At 42.4% G+C, this 18,587-nt stretch overlaps 2 protein-coding genes across 2 annotated transcripts in view; one reads left to right on the top strand and one right to left on the bottom strand.

Annotated features, from left to right (window-relative positions):
• LOC124176189 (rho GTPase-activating protein 44-like) overlaps positions 1 to 18,587 on the top strand; it is a 79,254-nt gene that overhangs the window by 6,402 nt on the left and 54,265 nt on the right. The window lies entirely within an intron of this gene.
• LOC124176953 lies at positions 1,207 to 12,582 on the bottom strand. Its single transcript, XM_046558875.1, has 4 exons — positions 12,516 to 12,582; positions 7,595 to 7,788; positions 5,514 to 5,678; positions 1,207 to 1,258 (listed from the first exon to the last, which is right to left on the bottom strand). Exons 2-4 carry the CDS (start codon positions 7,783 to 7,785, stop codon positions 1,207 to 1,209), a joined length of 408 nt encoding a protein of 135 aa, XP_046414831.1. The 5' UTR covers positions 7,786 to 7,788; positions 12,516 to 12,582.

The raw sequence follows: 18,587 nt of genomic DNA, 5'->3' as shown, positions 1-18,587 counted from the left end.
GTGGAGGTGGAGGTGGAGGTGGAGGTGGAGGTGGAGGAGGAAAGAGAGCTGAGAATGGGCGTAGATTTACCTCGGGCAACCGAGTCTCGGCTCGTGCATACTTGAAAAGCACAATCAAAACCAGCGGAGGGCAAGAAAGGCTTCGGCGTTTATTTTCCAAAGGCTCGAACTCCTGCTCCACAGCTTCTTATACATATCCTCGATACCGGTAATTTACATTCCGATTTACCAACTCACGTCAAGCTCTCCGATCGCAGCAGCGGCAGCAGCAGCAGCAACAGCGAATGCAAGGCTGACTTTCATCCAGTTTATCGACGATTATCCGTGTCAAATTCTGGGCCAAAACTTAACGTCGTTTAAAAAAACCATACCAATTATCTGAAACTACCTTGCGTCATACGACGATCAGGGGCAGCGATATCCGCATCCAAGAAATGGGTCGCAATCTGGTACCGCGCATGGTTCACCTTGATCATTGGGTTTTAGGTTGAACCTTTCGCCGGATCGACGAACTTCCCTGGAACTTTTTATCCGCCGTACGAGAGCGGACAACCCGGTTCTTGTCATTGCGCGTAGATCGGTGTGTAACGTACGGAGGCTTACGGACGTAAGTATTGGTTATCCACTCGTGTGTACCTGGGCTACTCCCACCCATTGTTGCGGGCGGTGCAGGGCACACTTTCAACTCTGCCTGGTTGGTCCAGCTGCGCTGCCACACAGCGGGACAACGCCGGCTCCTTCATGCGGTGTTAAAAATTACACACACGTAAATATATACCTACGTTGACCTGCAACGAAAGAGTCCGGGGCTAGAAAGTTGCAGTGCCGTAGTGCTCGACTGGACTGGACTTACTTCTTCTTCTCGTCGTGCGCATGGGTAGTAAGTGTATTAACGACGGGAATAAATATCCTTCCAGATAATGCTTGCAGGAAGTACGTTACACGGACAACCGAGTCACGTGTTGGTGGTGTTGGTGGTGTTGGTGGTGATATACCTACGTACTCTTCTACTATTATTCTGTTTTTTTACCATGGTTACTTCAACGAATTTAGAAAGATACTCTTATACGCATAGGGTAATCAAATTTATTCACATGGTCATTTTTTTTTATCCGAAGGTAGATATGTATTTCATTTGGATACGAAAGAACTTATATGATGATTGCTTCAAACTTCTTTGTACCAAGTGTTGTTCAGTCCCTTCTTCTACGACTTCTTGACTATCATTTCGGACAGCATACTCACCAGGCATTTTTTTCTGTGAAAATAAATTCTTGAGTAGATCGTGGCACTCGTTACTTCATTTTCTTACTCACGCTGTCCAGAGTGGGAATAACAGAAAATCGAGATATTCGAAAAGAGTGGGAAGATGTTCGAACGTTGTTTGTCACGTGTGTGTTATTTAGATCTTTGAAAATAATCAAGGAAACTTACAAGATTTGCTTTAATAATTCGTTGTATAGTTGGTTCAATTAAGCCACTTGACCCAAAGACGGGTGACGTCATCGGGCAAAGAAGAAAAAGAAGAAGACGAAGAAGAGTAGACGTATGTAATGTACGCAGTGACACATTAGCTGTCAGACGTAAACGCACAATTACGTATATTCCAGGGTGTCCGAAAGTCTGATTGCACTCAACATGTGCCGAATGAAAGGATCGAAATATGATTATCGACAATGAAAGAAAAAAAAAAAAAGCAGAATTATCGAGCAACCTTTTTATCTTCACCACAAAGCGGGAATATATATATACGTGAATAATCCCGTAGTTCGAAATTGCGCTAAAATATAATACATCCGAAGTAAACTAATTGTAAGGCGAGCAAGCGAGCGACGAGCAAAAACTGCGATTTTACTACGGTGCTCCAAAGCCATAATTCAGGGTCTGCCTGCTCGTCGCAGTGATAATTTATCGTAAGAATGCCCCTCCTTGTACATGTATAAACCGACAAAAACTAACCTCTATACACTTTTTTTCCACGAGACATTGTATAACTCGATGAAATAACTTTTACACATGCGCCAAGTTTCCGGCCATCCTTAACTGTCCGTAAAACTTGATTTACGCGATTGAATATCGCTTGAAAATATCCAAATGTAAAAAATTTGTCAAAATATAAAACATGTTAGTGATTTTGGAACAAGTTTCAAACGTTGATCATGAACCAGGTCATAATCTTTTCACGGTCAACTGCTGCTCAACTCGAAACTCGAGATAATAGTTCGATATTTCGATTGAAAATTTGCTCATTGCTATGTAATTTCATACAATATTCGTTATAGACAGTCCGATGTTCTATTCCTATGTACACACGCGTTGCACGTAAATACCTACGGTCATATATTGACCGAGAAGCGAGCGCTAGTTAATCGGAGCAAATTGAGTTCGCCCCGCACGCGCCTTGTATGTTTGTCTCTCTCGAAATCACTCCAGCATCCATTCTCTGTCGCACTGTAGAACGGAGACGGACTCGTGTACATATACGTTATACGTACATTCGGACACTAATGCAAATTCAGGTCGGTTGTTTAATAATTTATGTATACTTTATAGCTACACGACTGTATAGGTACCCGAGCACAGGACAATGACAGAAATGATTCGCAAGAATGGTCCATTAACCTCTGACCGAGCCTCGAGTCCAGGGGTCATCTACGTTCTTTACTTATACGTACTGCGTGTTATATTTGAGGGACGAAATAATCTTTGCAGTTTTTTTTTTTCTCCACAGTAAATTAACTGTCTTGGTACATTCCCTCTCCCTCTCCCCACATTTTTTTTACCCGTAAGAAGCGGGGCTTCAACACGGTACTCGCAAAAACTCGATCTATCGCGATCTCGTTCCGTTAGAAGCAATCGAAATGTAATCAAGTGAAATAAAACGTGAGGCGAATGAGAGAACCAAAGAACGATGAATCGATGAATCCTGGATTTCGTGTATTCTGGACGACTGCACGTCGATTGGTTTCGGTAGAAAGTGGATACGCAATACAGAATCGGAAAGACGCTGTCTACTCGAATTTCAATTGACCCATTTTGTTCGTTCTCGTGATTTTTTTCAGGATAGAATTACTCGCAGACCTGTCCTTCGTCATCATCTTCCTCTTCTTCTTCGTCTCTTTGCCTCTTATTTTAGTCGTTAAAGATTCTTAACTCGTGCTCAGACTGCAGTGACTCGAAGTCTCTGAGTCACGAATTTTACAAACGCGACGTTATACGTTCTTGCAGGACTTGAACTATAATCAACCGATAATTAATCTGTTTTTCACTCTTTCATTTGCTTATCTGGAAAGTAAACGGACGATTCCATTCCTAGCCTCGTACCTTCAGGAATAACATATCCTCGGTATCCTTCCTCGCAGATTCCTTCGAGGAAAAAAGGGCGTCCGTAATTCGGTCTAGGGTATCCTTTTGGTCCTTAGGACCCGCGGGCTACGCGTGCCTCAATGTCTGGGGCCTCGACCCCTCGCTTATTAAAGTAATCCCTACGATTATTCAAAACTGCCGCGACGCAACGTATATAATGCCTGCACATCTTCTGAAGAAGAGCACGTATGATGGGACTTGATTTTGTCCGTGCCTTCAGAAGCTGGGATCCCCCGGTCCGCTGCAGGTATATCCTCAGGCATCGAGAAATTCCATGTCGCGTAAGGAATTCAGACTGTTGAATGGAGGATACCGCGTAGCTACCAGCTAACGCACGAGACTGAAGTTTAGCAGCTAGAATCAGCAGCCAAACGTTCTAACGTTCATTCGAGTAAGGTAGTGAAGTCCGAAAATCAAAATCTCGTTAAATACCTTGAACCCCCAATGCTATTACAAAATTACGAGGATGCACCTGAACTCCATTTTTCTATTTCCAAATAGTTAAACTCGTTAGCCTGCCAACTCTGACTGCTTGTTTCAGCTTCGTAGCCAATGCCAGGAGAAGTCAATGAAAAGTAGAGTGTCTACTTGACTCGAAGTTGGAGTAATTTTTGCGCAGACGTTATGCCAAAATATTGCTAGAAAGTAAATAGAATCGCCGAGAAGATTCATGGATAGATATGACCGTTGGCCATGATCTTAATCGATGTGGCGGTAATTCAATACACAAAGCGCTGTGTGTTTCCTCGCGTTCTCCGTTCAGATGAATTGTGCGTGAGAAACTTGATCGGTTAACGGAATTTTCGGATCGACAAAGTCCAGCATCGGCTTGATCGTCACGGAGACAGGCATAAACGGTACCTGCAGCTATCTCCTGTCCGTCAAGGAACGATTATACAGCTGAACGATCTGCTCGGCTATTATTACGTTGTGGTACCGTTTGAATTTTGTGTGAATCGCACAATCACAAGCTTGATCGACACTCGTCGAAACTATTTTTCAAACCCAGAAGTAAGGTACGAAAACATCCTTTCGACGCTTCAACCCGGTTATTTATTACTGGTAAATTGACCAGCCTCAACCTCGACTGCTGCCACGTAGTCAGGTCGAAGATCCAATAATTGGACAACGTACCGTGCGGTATCAATTGACTCGAACGGTGCGATTTGGACGGTGGGAATCTTCGCCGCGTGTTCCAGTCCTGGATCCATTAGGCACTTGTACAGTTGTACTTTCATCTTTACAGTACTACACCGCCATCGGATCGGACGCTTATTAGTTTACGTCAGAGCACCGAAAGATGCTTGTTGCGAAAAGTGATCGTCATTAGAGATCGCAGAATTGTTCCGAACGATGAGAGATTGAAATTACTGGGTGGTAAAATCTGGAAAGAGATTTGCAACACGTGCGGTACCAGTCGTCGAACCTTTTTCTCTGACCTCGAACGAGCGGGATACATGAATGCTGAAAGTTTAGACCAGTTTAAGCCATTCTCTACGGCTCGATAGAGCGTTATAGACCAGGCTGTTGGCGTGTAGCAGCTTTGGAAAAGGCGCGGTATGACGCAATTCAGACTTTCGGATCATAGGTATATTGTTTGAAGCGGAATGTTTATGCGTTCGGCGGCGATACTGCAATTGTATTGTAAAATTGATGACCAATTTTCAATAAAAAGAATTGAAAAACGAGTAGGTACCTAAGATATCCAATTGTAACTGTCGTTAAACCTGTTCAGTTGTGTACAGAATCTCGAGTCTGGCTTCGCTGTAGGTAAAGGCAGCCCAGCTTTGTACAACGTTTCCGTGGGAACGAATTGTCGGCGCTAACAAACCGAACTGACCTAATAAATTAGCATTTTGCGGTGAAGTAAACATCGCCAGCCGCCATCGAACATCTGCGTCGCGTTATAACGTTTCAGGGAGAAGAATTTTCAACGATACTTATCCTCCGTACGTAACACGTTTGCATTTTACGCAAAGAGAAAAAAGAACTGAAACTTATGATCGCGGAAATTTTGTGGTATGTGCAAGAGGTAAACGCAAAACTGTCATCCGAAACTGCAGGGCCAAATATAAGATTAGAAAAAGGTGTCTTTGGAGACCTGAAGTCATAGCCGAAAATCTTACAGAATGTGCAACTGGACTTACGCCTCATCTTCAAAAGTCTGTTTGTCAACCCGTCCGGCTGAGCAAGTCTTCGGGTTCATGTCGTAGCAGCCAATGCCAAGGGTGGTCATTCCGGCTTTGTACTGGTCTAGAGAGATGCTGCCCAAGCCTCCAGGATCCAGACTCTGGAACATGCTCTCGACGTGTCTACGGAAACAAGACTCGTCAAATTTTTCAACAAAGAATCTACAATGCAAACAATGTGGAAAACTCCTGGTCTCATTGTAACTACCCAAGGCAACTAGGGTGGAAGACAGAAGAGGAGCTCGACTATATGTGTAGTCACATGTGCTTCTGTTGGAGGATCAGTATTTGGATACCATCCCGAGTTCATTCATGGAAAAGTATCATACACAACTACGCTTTGCCTTCAGCTCCAGATATTCCACGAAAAGATGTTCCAACTTTGTCGCGTCTGTCTCCTTGACGTTGTGAATGTGTAAAAAGTACCTAATGCTCCACGGTCTTTCGAGCCGAGATTGTAAACTACGAACGATAGTCTTTATTGACTTTAAAAGACTGAGAGAATATCGCCTAGCCTAGTTTGTTGGATTCAATGTTGCCCCACAGTTAACTCGTGCAGATATTTTCATGGATTGTTTTTACTGCAGCTAGCATAATTCTGACCAGTGGAAGCGATCGGGTCTCGGCGTAGTCGTGGTGCCGTGCACATGCAGCTTCTCCTTGTTTCCGCCTTCCAAGTCACGGGAGTCTTGACGTACATTGGCGTGTATTAAGAATTAGGCTCCACAGGTTCCTGGTGAAGTACGGAATAAGTGCCTGCACTTCGGAGCAAGTTAATTACACTGTACGCCTGAGCAGTCGTCCTTCTCCTGTTTCTTCTCGGATGAGTCCAAGTTATACCCTGACAATTGGTTGGCGGTGAAAGAGTAAAGTATAGATATCTACCAGGCAGAGGATCTGTCTCCTAAACCCTCCCAGAATTCGTAGCTCCTTCAAGACGACGAATGATTACAGGCTGCCTCTTCTAGCGATGACTTTGAACGGATGAACAACCGTCCAAGCAATGGAAGCTAATAAAATAAAAATTCTTGCCTTGGCTCTGCGTCCTGTGTAGGAAAGTGTTCCTCACCAATGCAGGCGGCAGGAGGTTATTTCCTTCCAACGTACAGAGCTTCGCGTTTATTAGACAACGCTGATCCACCGATTTTTGTTCATAGCTTTCGCTGCGACGGGCGGTAAGAGACGGTACACGGTCTCCAAAGTCTATATCTTGGGATATTACGCTTTGGCACGTAATCAAGTTTTCTCCGTTAGCTGCAGGAGGGTGGAAGTAACAGTCGACGGATCTAAACTCTGCAGGCGGAGCGGCGACGGCGGCATTGCGGCGGTTAAATTATTGGGCAATTCTCTCCTCGAGGAGAGCCTCATCTTCTTATACCCGACTTTTCATGGAATATCATTTATCTTTCTTCATTTCGTTTGTCACGAGGAGCTTGAGGGGGGTGGCTTGCAGGACTGCATGGTACGTTGCCTGATCTTACCCACCCACGAAATCACTGTCTGGAGTCTAAACGCTGTCGGGATTTTGATTACGATTATAAAAGCGCGGTGCCGCTGAGTTCGTTGAAAATTTTTGTTCCAACGTCGATTTCTAGAAACATTAAATGAAATTGCCAAATTGCTGCTGCTGAACGTGAATGCGTGAGCATTTTTTCACTCGCGATTCTCGTTTCCACTTCTTTGCTCGTGTTTCTAGGTATAATATAATAGTACAACCAATTCGCGTGCTGATTTCTTGAGAAATTTTTCCATGAACCGACCAGTAATTGAAAAATATACTATGGTCATTGTTGAACCTTTTTTAGACCAAGGTAGCTAGTGTTATTTTCTCATTGTTAATTTACAACCGCTCCAAATGGTCTCGGTAATGCTTTGTCGCTTTATAGAGAACCGATAAATATGAATTTAGAAAGGCTAACGACTATCGCCTCTTACCTCTCCTATTTCTGTATCCGCGATTTCATTTACGTGCGATTGAATAACCCGAAGTGACCCCGTATCATATAACGGTATATAAAATAAATGAGTTTATTATTTACCGGGCGGTGAAGAGAAGCGGCGGCTCGCCAAGTCCGGCTCTGAATAGCATGCATTTATCCAGCAATTCGTAAAGGTACTCGATCGGGTCAGTCGGTTCATCCACGAGGAGGTGACCGATCAGGAAGTTGAATAGTTCAAATATCTTTTTCTCGTTCAAGTAAAATTGCGCCTGCATTTGGGCGTTGGTCATACGCTGAAACGGATGTTGAATACAAAAAATTACAGTTTTTAAAAATCGGAATAAAAATGTTGTAAATTAAAAATTCAATTTCAAGGATTCGCTATCAGGTTTTTTTAATCAAAAATCACTTGTCCAATATGGCGGCCGAAAATTCTAACGGGATTTTGTAGTTTAGTTAATTTCACAGACTCGACAACGCGAACTTTGCGGAGAAATTTGTCTCAAGCTTTAGGTGAACACACAATTTATTCCTGTGAAAAAATAATTACGCCATAAAACTTCCCACTTAATTATTTGCTCGAGAATAAAAATTTCACAAGGTAAAATTAGCAGGGTCTTGTCTAAGCGTCGAGGAAACGAGTACGTTTTATCATAATCGAGTTCTAGGAGCCAAAATCCTCCGTACGTACCTGATTATAGACCTCGTTGAGCATTACGGTAAAGTAAGCCTAGGGTAGAGATCGAGTCGCGTTAGTGCCGAAGTCGTTTTTTTTTTTTTTTACTTTTTCGTTCGTGAGTTGGTTGGTTTTTTTAATTCTTACTTTTTAAAGTTTCTTTTTTCCCATGGCACAGTTGGCGACCCCGGGGTCGCCTTGTTTCGTAAATGTCATAAGTTACGGGCCATCGGTGATTGATTGCAAACGGCTAATGGTTTCTTATAAACACACGCCGTAAGTAGGTATACATAAGAAGAGGGGTCTACAGAGCTAGATTAACGTTTCAGGCTTATATGTACTCTGAGATACCCTATCACGTGCGTATATACGGGACTTCCACACCAGTTTAGAATTATTCTGGCGACATTATAAGCTTAGGTTTTAATCGGGGAATTAACCCTACAGACACGAACCTGCGTCCACCGGGCAAAAAAGAACCTTAGGATTTCAAGAATTTATTACATCCAGGTGGTATTTTTATTTTCTCGTTTCGTTTGTTACTCCTTCTTTTTAAAATGTTTTTTTTTTATATCTTTCTTTTATTCATTATTATTTATTTATTTTTTCTAACCGCAAAAACAATTTACAAACAATTATTACCTCGCGACCAATTGCTGGTCTGCGGTTGGTGCGAGTTTGCGAGTTTACGGAACGAGATATAGAGGAAAAAAAAGCTCAAGAGAGAGAAAGAGAGAGTAGGTAAGAAATATACGAAATAATACAAATGTTACAGGAGTTTGAAAAGGTGAGGGTCAGATTAATTTCAACATCATGTTTTATTTGTGTTTATTAGATCCTCTTCAGTCTTTATTCGTATTTTTCTGTTTGGTATTTAATTTTTACTTTATTTTTCTCACAGTTAATCAATAATTTTGATTCAACGAGATTTGTATGTTGATGATGAATCACGTATCTATGTATATAATGTAGGAGATTCGAAGGTACAGGTGTAATTGGGTAATCACGTTGCATACCACATACAACATAAATACATGCTTGTATCGATTTCACCATGATTATTTAATCGCCTGCCAATCCAATCTTCACTCTCAATATATATAGAAGATAGTTTTAGCAAACAGATTCGTGCACGTACGTATACTGTAATCGTGTATACGTAACCTGTAATATTCTCAATTGGGTAGATTGGATATTTGTGGCCGCAAAATTTATAGTCCCAGATGTGTAAAAAATCATTTCGCTAACCGGTAAGCTTCGTGCAATACGCATCGTTTATCACGATCATTAACTGTTACGAACTTCGCTTGCGAAATGACTGGTTTCTTATTGTCATTACAAGCATGCAAGTCGTAATTCCATAAGTGGTCGTCGTTGTTCAGTAGATTTACTGGTTTTGCTTCGTGCTGACGCGCTTTAGAAAAATGCCGCAAGTAACGCAAAAGAATTAACAATTAACTGAACCGATCGACTGGAACTGGAAATAAAAGGAATAAATTGAAAAAAACTTATAAAAATTACAGTGAAGATGATTTTCGGGATGAATTCGACTTTCGACGGCGGGTTCTTCGAGGAAGAAAGAAACAGAGGAATTTGACCTTTCAAAGAATCGTGTGTATCTGCCCTGTAAAATTAAAAAAGCGAGAAACGAGGTTTCCGTTTTGTAAAAGAGAAGTTGGGTGAAAAAAACATCGAGGTTCTTATTACAGGGTTTTCGATGAATTCGAGCAATTTTCGAAACATTCCAAAACGGTTAGGAGCAATTTGAACCTGAAAGATTTAGACGCGAGGGTGGTGATAGCCTGAGGCCAAACGAAATGACGAGGGGCACTGATCTCTCGCAGGCAGCAACGCAGAGTTTCGAATTTCCTGCCTTTTACGATCTTCCGATGCGTATAATAATGTTGCACAACAAAGCGTGGCCGGTTTGACGGGGAAAAGTTACGAGGTACACCTCATTGCTAAAATAATAATATCATTTTTTTAAACATGGCGAGTAGAATTGTTTTAACCACGTGGTTATTTCGGTGCAGCATTTTCGAGAAATGATCACTGATTTTTCGAAAAGTTGGTCAATCGTTACGCATATACAGAAAAAGGGAACAATTTTATGGAAATATTTTAAGAAATATAAGGATTTTATGAACATAAAAATCTTATACCGGTTTGATAATTTTTTTTTTTCTTCTATTTTCAACAACTGTAACCGTGTTACAATTAGATCGTTTGTATGTCACGGACGTATATACTTGTTCCAGATTTTTTGCAAGTATCGTGCGCTGCGTGCACAACTGTATAATATGTAGTTTACCTTCACCGGAATTACATGAAAAATACAAGAGAAGACATGCTAAGAAAATTTCAATATTATTCAAACAAATTTAATCCTGGATCATTAACCCCTTCAGTCACAGTGGGATGCTTAGTGTCCCAGCTCAAAAATTTACCATGTCCTAGCCTTATCACAGTTTAAATACAACTTCAAATGATCTTTGTTGCTTCGTATAATCCCAAAAACCCCCGAGATACAAGTTTTATTTCCTCTCCCTTTGGCAGTTGATGATCTCCGGTCGTGGGTAGCAAATCGTAACTTTGATAGAGTAAAACTGTTGATAATGCTCGGGGTGTATTCTTGCATGTTGTCATAGGATGGATCGGTGGCCGATCTGCAGGCGGCATTTAATGCACCAGCTATAATACAACAAGATAACGAAATAGAGGGGGTCCCGGTTGATGATATAATCACGCAACGCGTTAATGCCGAACGCAAGCGTCCCCTAGACCGATATAATAGAGTGGGAACGAAACAAGTTACACAAGTTTCATTCGTCGAGCCGACCGCCACGCTCCGTTAACTAACGAATGTTCATAAGTTAATTCGATTCCCATACACAACGGGGCCGCGGACAACCCATAAAGGCACGCAACCTCCTCGTTTCTCTCCTCGCTTTTCGAAGCCCGTACACACTTTGGTAGTTACTGCTAGCCGCGTGGCGGCACAGCCGAAGGTTTTGTTGGTACAGATGGGCGACCGATTAGCCAAAGTCAACCGGCTCTGAGTCAGCCAAAAATAATACTTACATAGTGTAATAAAAGCTCGATGAATGAAAGAATAAAGGAGGCAATGGAGTTACGAATCCTTCAAGCCATGTCAAAGTTTGAAAGTTGGTACCGTGTAAAGTCGGTTCCTCTTCCGAACCGAATATTATAATGTCCCTGGAAAAATGAAGCTAGTTATCAACTACTAAACTCGAAATTCTGTCTCTACCTCCGTTTTTGAGTTCATTCGCATATCAACTTCGCCGTTGCGCAAAGTCCTCGTAATTCGATATCGTCCCGTACCGCTTGCATACCGCGGTCAGGGGTTAAAGTTGAGCGACGTGCAGATGGATTTCCATCATTAACGGTTGTCCGTCCAAGAGCCAGGCGAAGCATCCGTCACAAGAGCGTATTGAGTTTCAGGCATGGATGCGGTAGCGGCGTTTCACCTTCATGCGGCGTAGCGGTTATACGGCTATGAGCTACCGGACGTTGGGCCTGCATCATTCGGACGAAGACCGCGTCGGGAGATAAGGCAGGATTAGCGTGGCCGTGTCAAGGGCTACCTGTGTCCGTTCGGCAGCTGCCCTCACCTTCAGGGACCTTTATTAGTTTTACCAAAAAGCTACCGTCGCCTATTTTTCCGGACGAATAACTTAGCTCCTTGGCATTTCGGTGGGACGGGAGGAAGGGGGGCTCAAGTTAGTTAGCCAGGAAGTGGCAGTGATCATAATCGTGACCATCACGGAGGTCTGTCGTACCATCTACATGAATGTATCGGAATTTGAGGGATAAAAATCCTCCGGCATGTATAATTCATTCGAAAATGTATACAGGTACAGGCACTTTCACTTCGGGGCCGAGGCAAACGGGGTGATAAAATAATATTGAAAAGTTAATTTCCGGACCCCTTAGGCCCCGTGGGCATCATCTTCCAACCGTGACATGGACTGTATTATGGGTGCAGGGAGTGGACTGTCCGCTGTGGGAACCGTGAAATTGATCGGCATGGTAACTCGGTTGATGGGTAACTACTCGAGTTGACTTCGTTATTGAGTTGCACCGCTTCTACTCGCTCATCGGGAGATAGCGTTGAAGAAAACTGTATTAAGGTAAGCGTACCGGTTATTGACTCTGTCCTAATTACTGACCTTCTTTGGTTGTATCTGTTTATCCTTAGTTCTAAAATTAGCCAAATATAAGAAGCAATTGGTTTTAGTCATCGAGAAATTCACAATTCTGTCCCTTAATTTATAATTTTTAGTAATAAGAGGGTCAAAACGTGTCAATAACCGGTACACTTACCTTACCGAACGTTATTCGGATAGTCAGGTCAGGGGAATCACCGGATTGCGTGTCGGAGTCATCGATCTTCAGGTTATCGTCCGTTTCTTTGGAGGATGGTCAACGCGAAAGGTTTTCAGGTCGAAATATAGTCGTGTTACCGATTTTAACAACCCTTTGCGTTCAGGTGTAGATAAAACCGAAGATAACCGTCACGTGCACTTGAGCCGCAACGAAGCGAAGCGACAATTATATTGGCGGGAGAGGAGTCGGACTTATAGGGGGGAATTGGGATGACGAACGAACGGGGCCGCGTCTTTCCACTGTGGGAAAATGGGGGAAAAGTGAGAAAGTACATAAAGCCCGGAGGGAAATTGCGGTCGAACCCGGAAACTTTATACACACACACACACATGCACACAAATGCACCGATACCTAAACCTCCCGTTGTCTTCTTCTCCCCCTACATCGTCGACGACTATGTTCGCCACGCGGCGAAGTTAATGCGTGATGTAAACGCTCCTCAAACAACTTGCCCCACCTTCTGTCTCTCTCTCTTTCTCTCTCTTTGAACTTCTCGGTGGTAAATAATTTAACCAAATTCTCACGGCTCTCTCTTTCCTGCTTTACTTCTTTCTTTCTTTCATTCCATCGCCACTTTTAAGCTGGCGCAAAATTGTCAATATCAGATCCTAGAAGCGTTTCGTAATTGTTACGAGATATAATTATGGATCGATAGCTTTGTCTGGTGAAAATTACTGTGGGAAAAAAATTTATCGAATGTACAATGCAGTGGACAACATACCGGGACAATCTCTTGAAACTTGAAAATCAACCGCGCATGCGCGAGTTTTATCGGCTGTTCGTGCAGGCTGGCCAACTCGAGTTTCAGCTGTCAGTTTCTATCGACGATGCAGTTGATACGAATTTTCGAGGTTAGAATCTTAAATAATTGAGGTAGCGACTCGGAAAGGTTTGGGAAGCATTTGTTATTGGGTCGGAAAGTTGATTCTTCAAAGAACGGTCGGAATTTAATGTCTATCCTCTTTGAAAATTCAAACGTACAGATTTTGCGTAAGTTGGCCCGCCTGCATCGGAGACAAACATATCGCTGCGGGAAGATTTCGCCGACCAATGAGATTGAATTATTTGGCCCATGCGCGGTTGATTTTCAAGTTTCATGTGAATAAATTATTCCACCTAGCTAGACTATCGATTTATCATAATTATCATATATACCGTCCCGCTGAACGAGTATTCTAACCAAAGTATCCGATATAGGTGATTTCATGGGAAGATAGTTCAAAGCGGAAAACACACGCACACGCACTCATGGATATAAAAAAAATCGTAAACAAAATCGGAGGGTTGGAGAATTGCCTCGGCTTGCACGAAGGCCCAAAAAGAATTGGGTATCGCCGGTCACGTGCATGCATGGGGGTGCATGGGGGGGTCGGGGTGGTCCCACGCGCAGTGCACACGCTGCACTGGAAGGCATGATGCAGGGGTTGGGGTGAATATATGGGGCCAGTGTACGCGAGGCGTACGTCGTACGTATGCCGGGTGGCATCGTCAGAAGTAGGGCGAGTCTGTGGGAAACTCAAAGTTTCACACACGCCAGTAATAATAAACATAGAGGGGAACCTCTCGTCTCTCCCTCCTTCCCTCCCCCTTTGGCGACGCTTGGCCACGTGACGAACCCGACTATGTATACATATATCCGATGTAAAATTTTTTGACTTTTTTCCAGTTACTACTCTTTTTTTTTTCTCATCATTTATTTTTACTTCCCTGTTTTTATGCACAGCTATTCGCTACGCCCGTCATACGACCTAACCTAACACAATCTAACCCATAACATGGTCTTCGTGTATATTAGGAGAGATCTATCGTGCGTATATATGATATGCGTGATTCTTCTTATATGTATGTATGTTATGCACTCTTTATTGCTATCTCGTAAGGCGCAGGGCGCCAAACACCGTTATATGTGCGGTATATGTGTTGAAGCGTTGTACTAGTTCATACGTTATAGGTATTCATGTATGTCGTCTATGTAAGACTAAGAAATTAACTATCTGTGTCCGAGATCTACGGGTCTAACATCTTGTCGGTGATTTTAGTACGTGTCAAATTAATTCAGAGTTGAAAAGCATGAGGTTTTTAATTAGACGTAATGTCTACCTTGTAACATCTGAGGCCCCGGCATATAGTATACATCTTTATATATGTATAATATATACATATCTCGACACGGAATATAATTTCCTCTATATTATGCGTTTGCCCGAGATTAGATCCTTTTAGTCATGAAATCGATTTCAGAGTAATCAAATAGTTAAATCTTATCCGCATTCGAAGAATAAAAGATGAAAATGTGCGCGTGAGAGGCAGATTGTGGGTAATTGAGGTAAAACAATTTTTCACCAATCCATAGGTAGTTTTCCCTTTTTCATGTACCTGTACAAAGGTCAATTTCACTTGACGAATCCCATGGATATGAAGTAAATTGTGATAATATCATTTTCGCTCAAGGTCTGTAATTCATCAATGAAATTATAATATTCATGTCGAGTGGAGTAGAAAAATATGAGTGACGTGATCTCGGTTAGATGATCAGATCATCATCATGCTAAGGCATAAATAACTCAGTAGTCATCTCGGAGTTTAAAGATCGTTGAGCGAATGAAGTACCTATCATTGATCCCCGATTTATATGCACTATAATTAATAAAAAATTGATTAAATCAGAGGATCAATTAGGGTCGCATAAACGGTGATTGATCAGCTGGTTCAACGATAACGTTTCGTCGGTTAACAGATTTGAGAACCTATACAATCATACCACTAATAAAATGAAGACAAGTGATGCGTCAGATGTCAAACGTTTCTTAGACGCCATGCAGTCTGCGCTTTATGGTTTCGCAATGATTCGGAAGCTGGACGACCATTGGAGGTGATACCTGACAGAACCCCAAAAGTCCAAACAGCGAGGTGTAAAGTACACGGTCAAAATGCAAGGAGATCGATGACAGGAAACGCTGCTGTACTTTTGGAAAATCTGAGTAAATCGTCAATCTTACCCCTCGGGAATCGCCGCCGACGACACCGGCGTTTGGAGGTTCGACCACCTTGCCACCCTCGTAGGCGACACCTTGGGACAGTTGGGATCGGCCTGCCGGACAATTTACGGTCGACGATCCGGGGCTCGGAGGCAACAGTGATGAAGCCTTCGGTTTGCCGTCTTCCACACGTTTCGATACTCCCGGACTCGCGGAACTTTTACGATTTCCGGCTCCGGCCTCCATCGCCGGTGGAAAGACCCTTCACAATTCCAAAATCTTGACCAATCTGATGCACAAATTCTACCCTCAACCCTAACGCCCTGTCAGGCGAAATAGCGGAATACATTGAACATTTGTTTTCAGCAATTGAAGTTCGTTTCGTTCATTATTCTCTTTTTTCTTCCACTATACCATCCTGCATTGATGTCCGATCAATTGTATTCTGCACTCTCAGCAGTGCTTTGATCTTCGGTACTTCTTACCCATAGCTTGATCAATAGTTGGAATATACGTTGCTGGCTCTTCTCGGATCTCATTGCAATCTGCACTTCGGAGGATGCATTCCCCCTGTTCCTTATATAAGAAGGCACTTTGGCCTTACAAGGTATTTATTGGAAAGAGTGATCCACTGCAGCTGGAGTTTGCAGTAGGGTTGTTCGACCGGTTGACCAGATGCGGAAATCTTTCTGCCCGGAAGTTTGCCTCTCCTACGTTTTATATCCAGGAATTGAACTCGTCTTTCTGCAGACTGGAGGATTGATGCGGTGTTGAAACGCAGTCTTGTTCATGTTAATTCCGAGTGACGTTTGACCGTTTGAAGCACGCACAAAAAAACTCTGGAACATTACAGTCACCTTATCTCTAACGCTTATCTGTATAGTGCAAGAAGAAACTCGACGTTTCTTCCGATCGCGGAATACCTGCAGGGTGAGTGTCTGGCCAGGTGTTTACCCGCATCTGATCGCTTTAAGCCATCCTTCACCTCCACAGTCTAAAAAACCGCTAGGCGAACCCGATACACCATGTGGTGTACCTTGTACCCCATAATACGACTCTAAAGAAACGAGGACATTCACACTGCGCGCGTTCCTTTATCCACGGGGGAAACACGCGGGTGATAGAAAGAGGGTTGATTTTATATTACGAGCTCGTTGGGGATGCGTGTAGAAAATCAATTCACACTCACCATCTACTTGGTACATGCAATTGCTCGTATTTGAAGAAGAGAAATTAGTTGGGATATATTCGTCATTAATTTTGGACTGTCTGTAGTTGGGTTTATGATTTGTTGAAAATCATTTGATTTAAACGAACAAAGTTGCCGGTTTTTGGAAACGGCTTCATAGAGTGCGTTTTACACAGTTTACAAGCTGCAGGATTCTCTTCGCCTATAGTGAGATACGTGGATAGATGCATATAATAATAATAATAATGTTAATTGGACCGAGGATAATTATGGAAGTACGTGGGAGAGGTGAGGATTAATAAGCTCGCTTCTTTAAATATGACGACTTATGGGCACAGCTGCATCATTGTAGAACTGTAGAAGTCTTCAGGGCGATCCATTCATCCAAGAATTTTAAACTAGTTTTATTGACATTTAAGTGCGGTTCATGCATTTGTTTATTATAGACCCTCCTCTCACATTTTAATATGCATCACGTGCTGCTTTACGTCTCATTATAAAACTCTCTTATTATTCCAAATCCGCGATTCTTTTTCACACGACGCTAGTATATACGTGGACTATTTGCTATTTTCTTCTGTCAATAATAACTGCGCGAGGCGCAGACTTTCCATTCATTCCTTTGACGTTAGTCAGATCACTCAATGTGGAAGGTTACGGACCCTATGATTGCAGAAAAGGCAAATGGTCGTTCGCTTCGTCCGTTTATACACGGTTCTTTCCACATTTTTATTTTTTTAATGTTCTTCCTCTTAGTTGTAATTTTGTTCGTTCTTATCTTTGATCTTCTGCCGGAATTTCTTTCCTCCCCCGCAGGTTTAGGGACGAATTGCACGATTCAACAACTAAAAACGAAGTGTTAAAACTCTTAAGAGGTCATCCATAAAGTATAACGTAACCAGTTGGAAGAGTGGGTCAAGCAAAATCCTACGACAGGTAACGGCGAGGGGTTAAAAAAAAGTTCAAAACTGGTAACATGGTTTATGGACGGCTAAGGTGTTCTCCCCATTGTAATCTACGGGTAATCTTTCTCGCTCCGGAGTTACATCTCGGTTTTCGCTTTTCCCAATCGTTGCACTATGGGATATTCACTAAAAGCCAGCCTTTCAGGAATGGGGATGTAACTTCTTGGTCCCCATTTTACTGCTGACCATTAGCACGGTTTTGTTGCAAAAATGAAGGAAGGAAGGAAGCGGAAAAATTGGGGTAGAACAGAGAAAAAGGAATGTACGAATTTTATACGTCTAATTCCACATTACAGAGGAGTAAACATATCAACGGTGCTCCAATTACCGTTTATTCTCATCACAAATTTTAAAGACAAGATGTAATCATGCCCCCCCCCCCCCCCCCCATCGTTCCTCGTTTCTGTTAAGACGCGCGTTTGTATGCATAGTTGTTGAACAGTTTCCTGGAATATTTCGTAACACATGACTCTTTTCGGTCAACTAACCAGCTAGTTCGACGTGAGAAACTGCATCATGAGGCATATATATGTAAGCCATTGCATCATCTAAATTGTCCAAGGCATTAGACGTATATAAAAAAAATTGTAAAAGCTATATGCATGTACGGAAACAAAGTTGCATATAAGTTTCACCTAAGGCTTTTTATTACAGTGTGCTATTTCTCACGTCTGGTGAAAATAGTCGGTAACTGTGTGACTTGATACTTTTTCATTTACATGGATCTTCGTCGAATTTGTTCATTGTTTATTCGAGCAAATGTATCTTGAACAGTTCTTGTTATCGGTCTGAAGTGCGCATATATGCGTTAGAGAGTATTGGTGCATCTAATAAGAGGGTAAATTTATTATTCGTCACTGACAAGATAGTTGTTTAT

The sequence above is a fragment of the Neodiprion fabricii genome, chromosome 2, assembly GCF_021155785.1.
Source record: "Neodiprion fabricii isolate iyNeoFabr1 chromosome 2, iyNeoFabr1.1, whole genome shotgun sequence".
Lineage (NCBI taxonomy): Eukaryota > Metazoa > Arthropoda > Insecta > Hymenoptera > Diprionidae > Neodiprion > Neodiprion fabricii.
The sequence above is the reverse complement of the archived record's forward strand: the minus strand, read 5'-3'. Positions and strand labels throughout refer to the sequence as shown.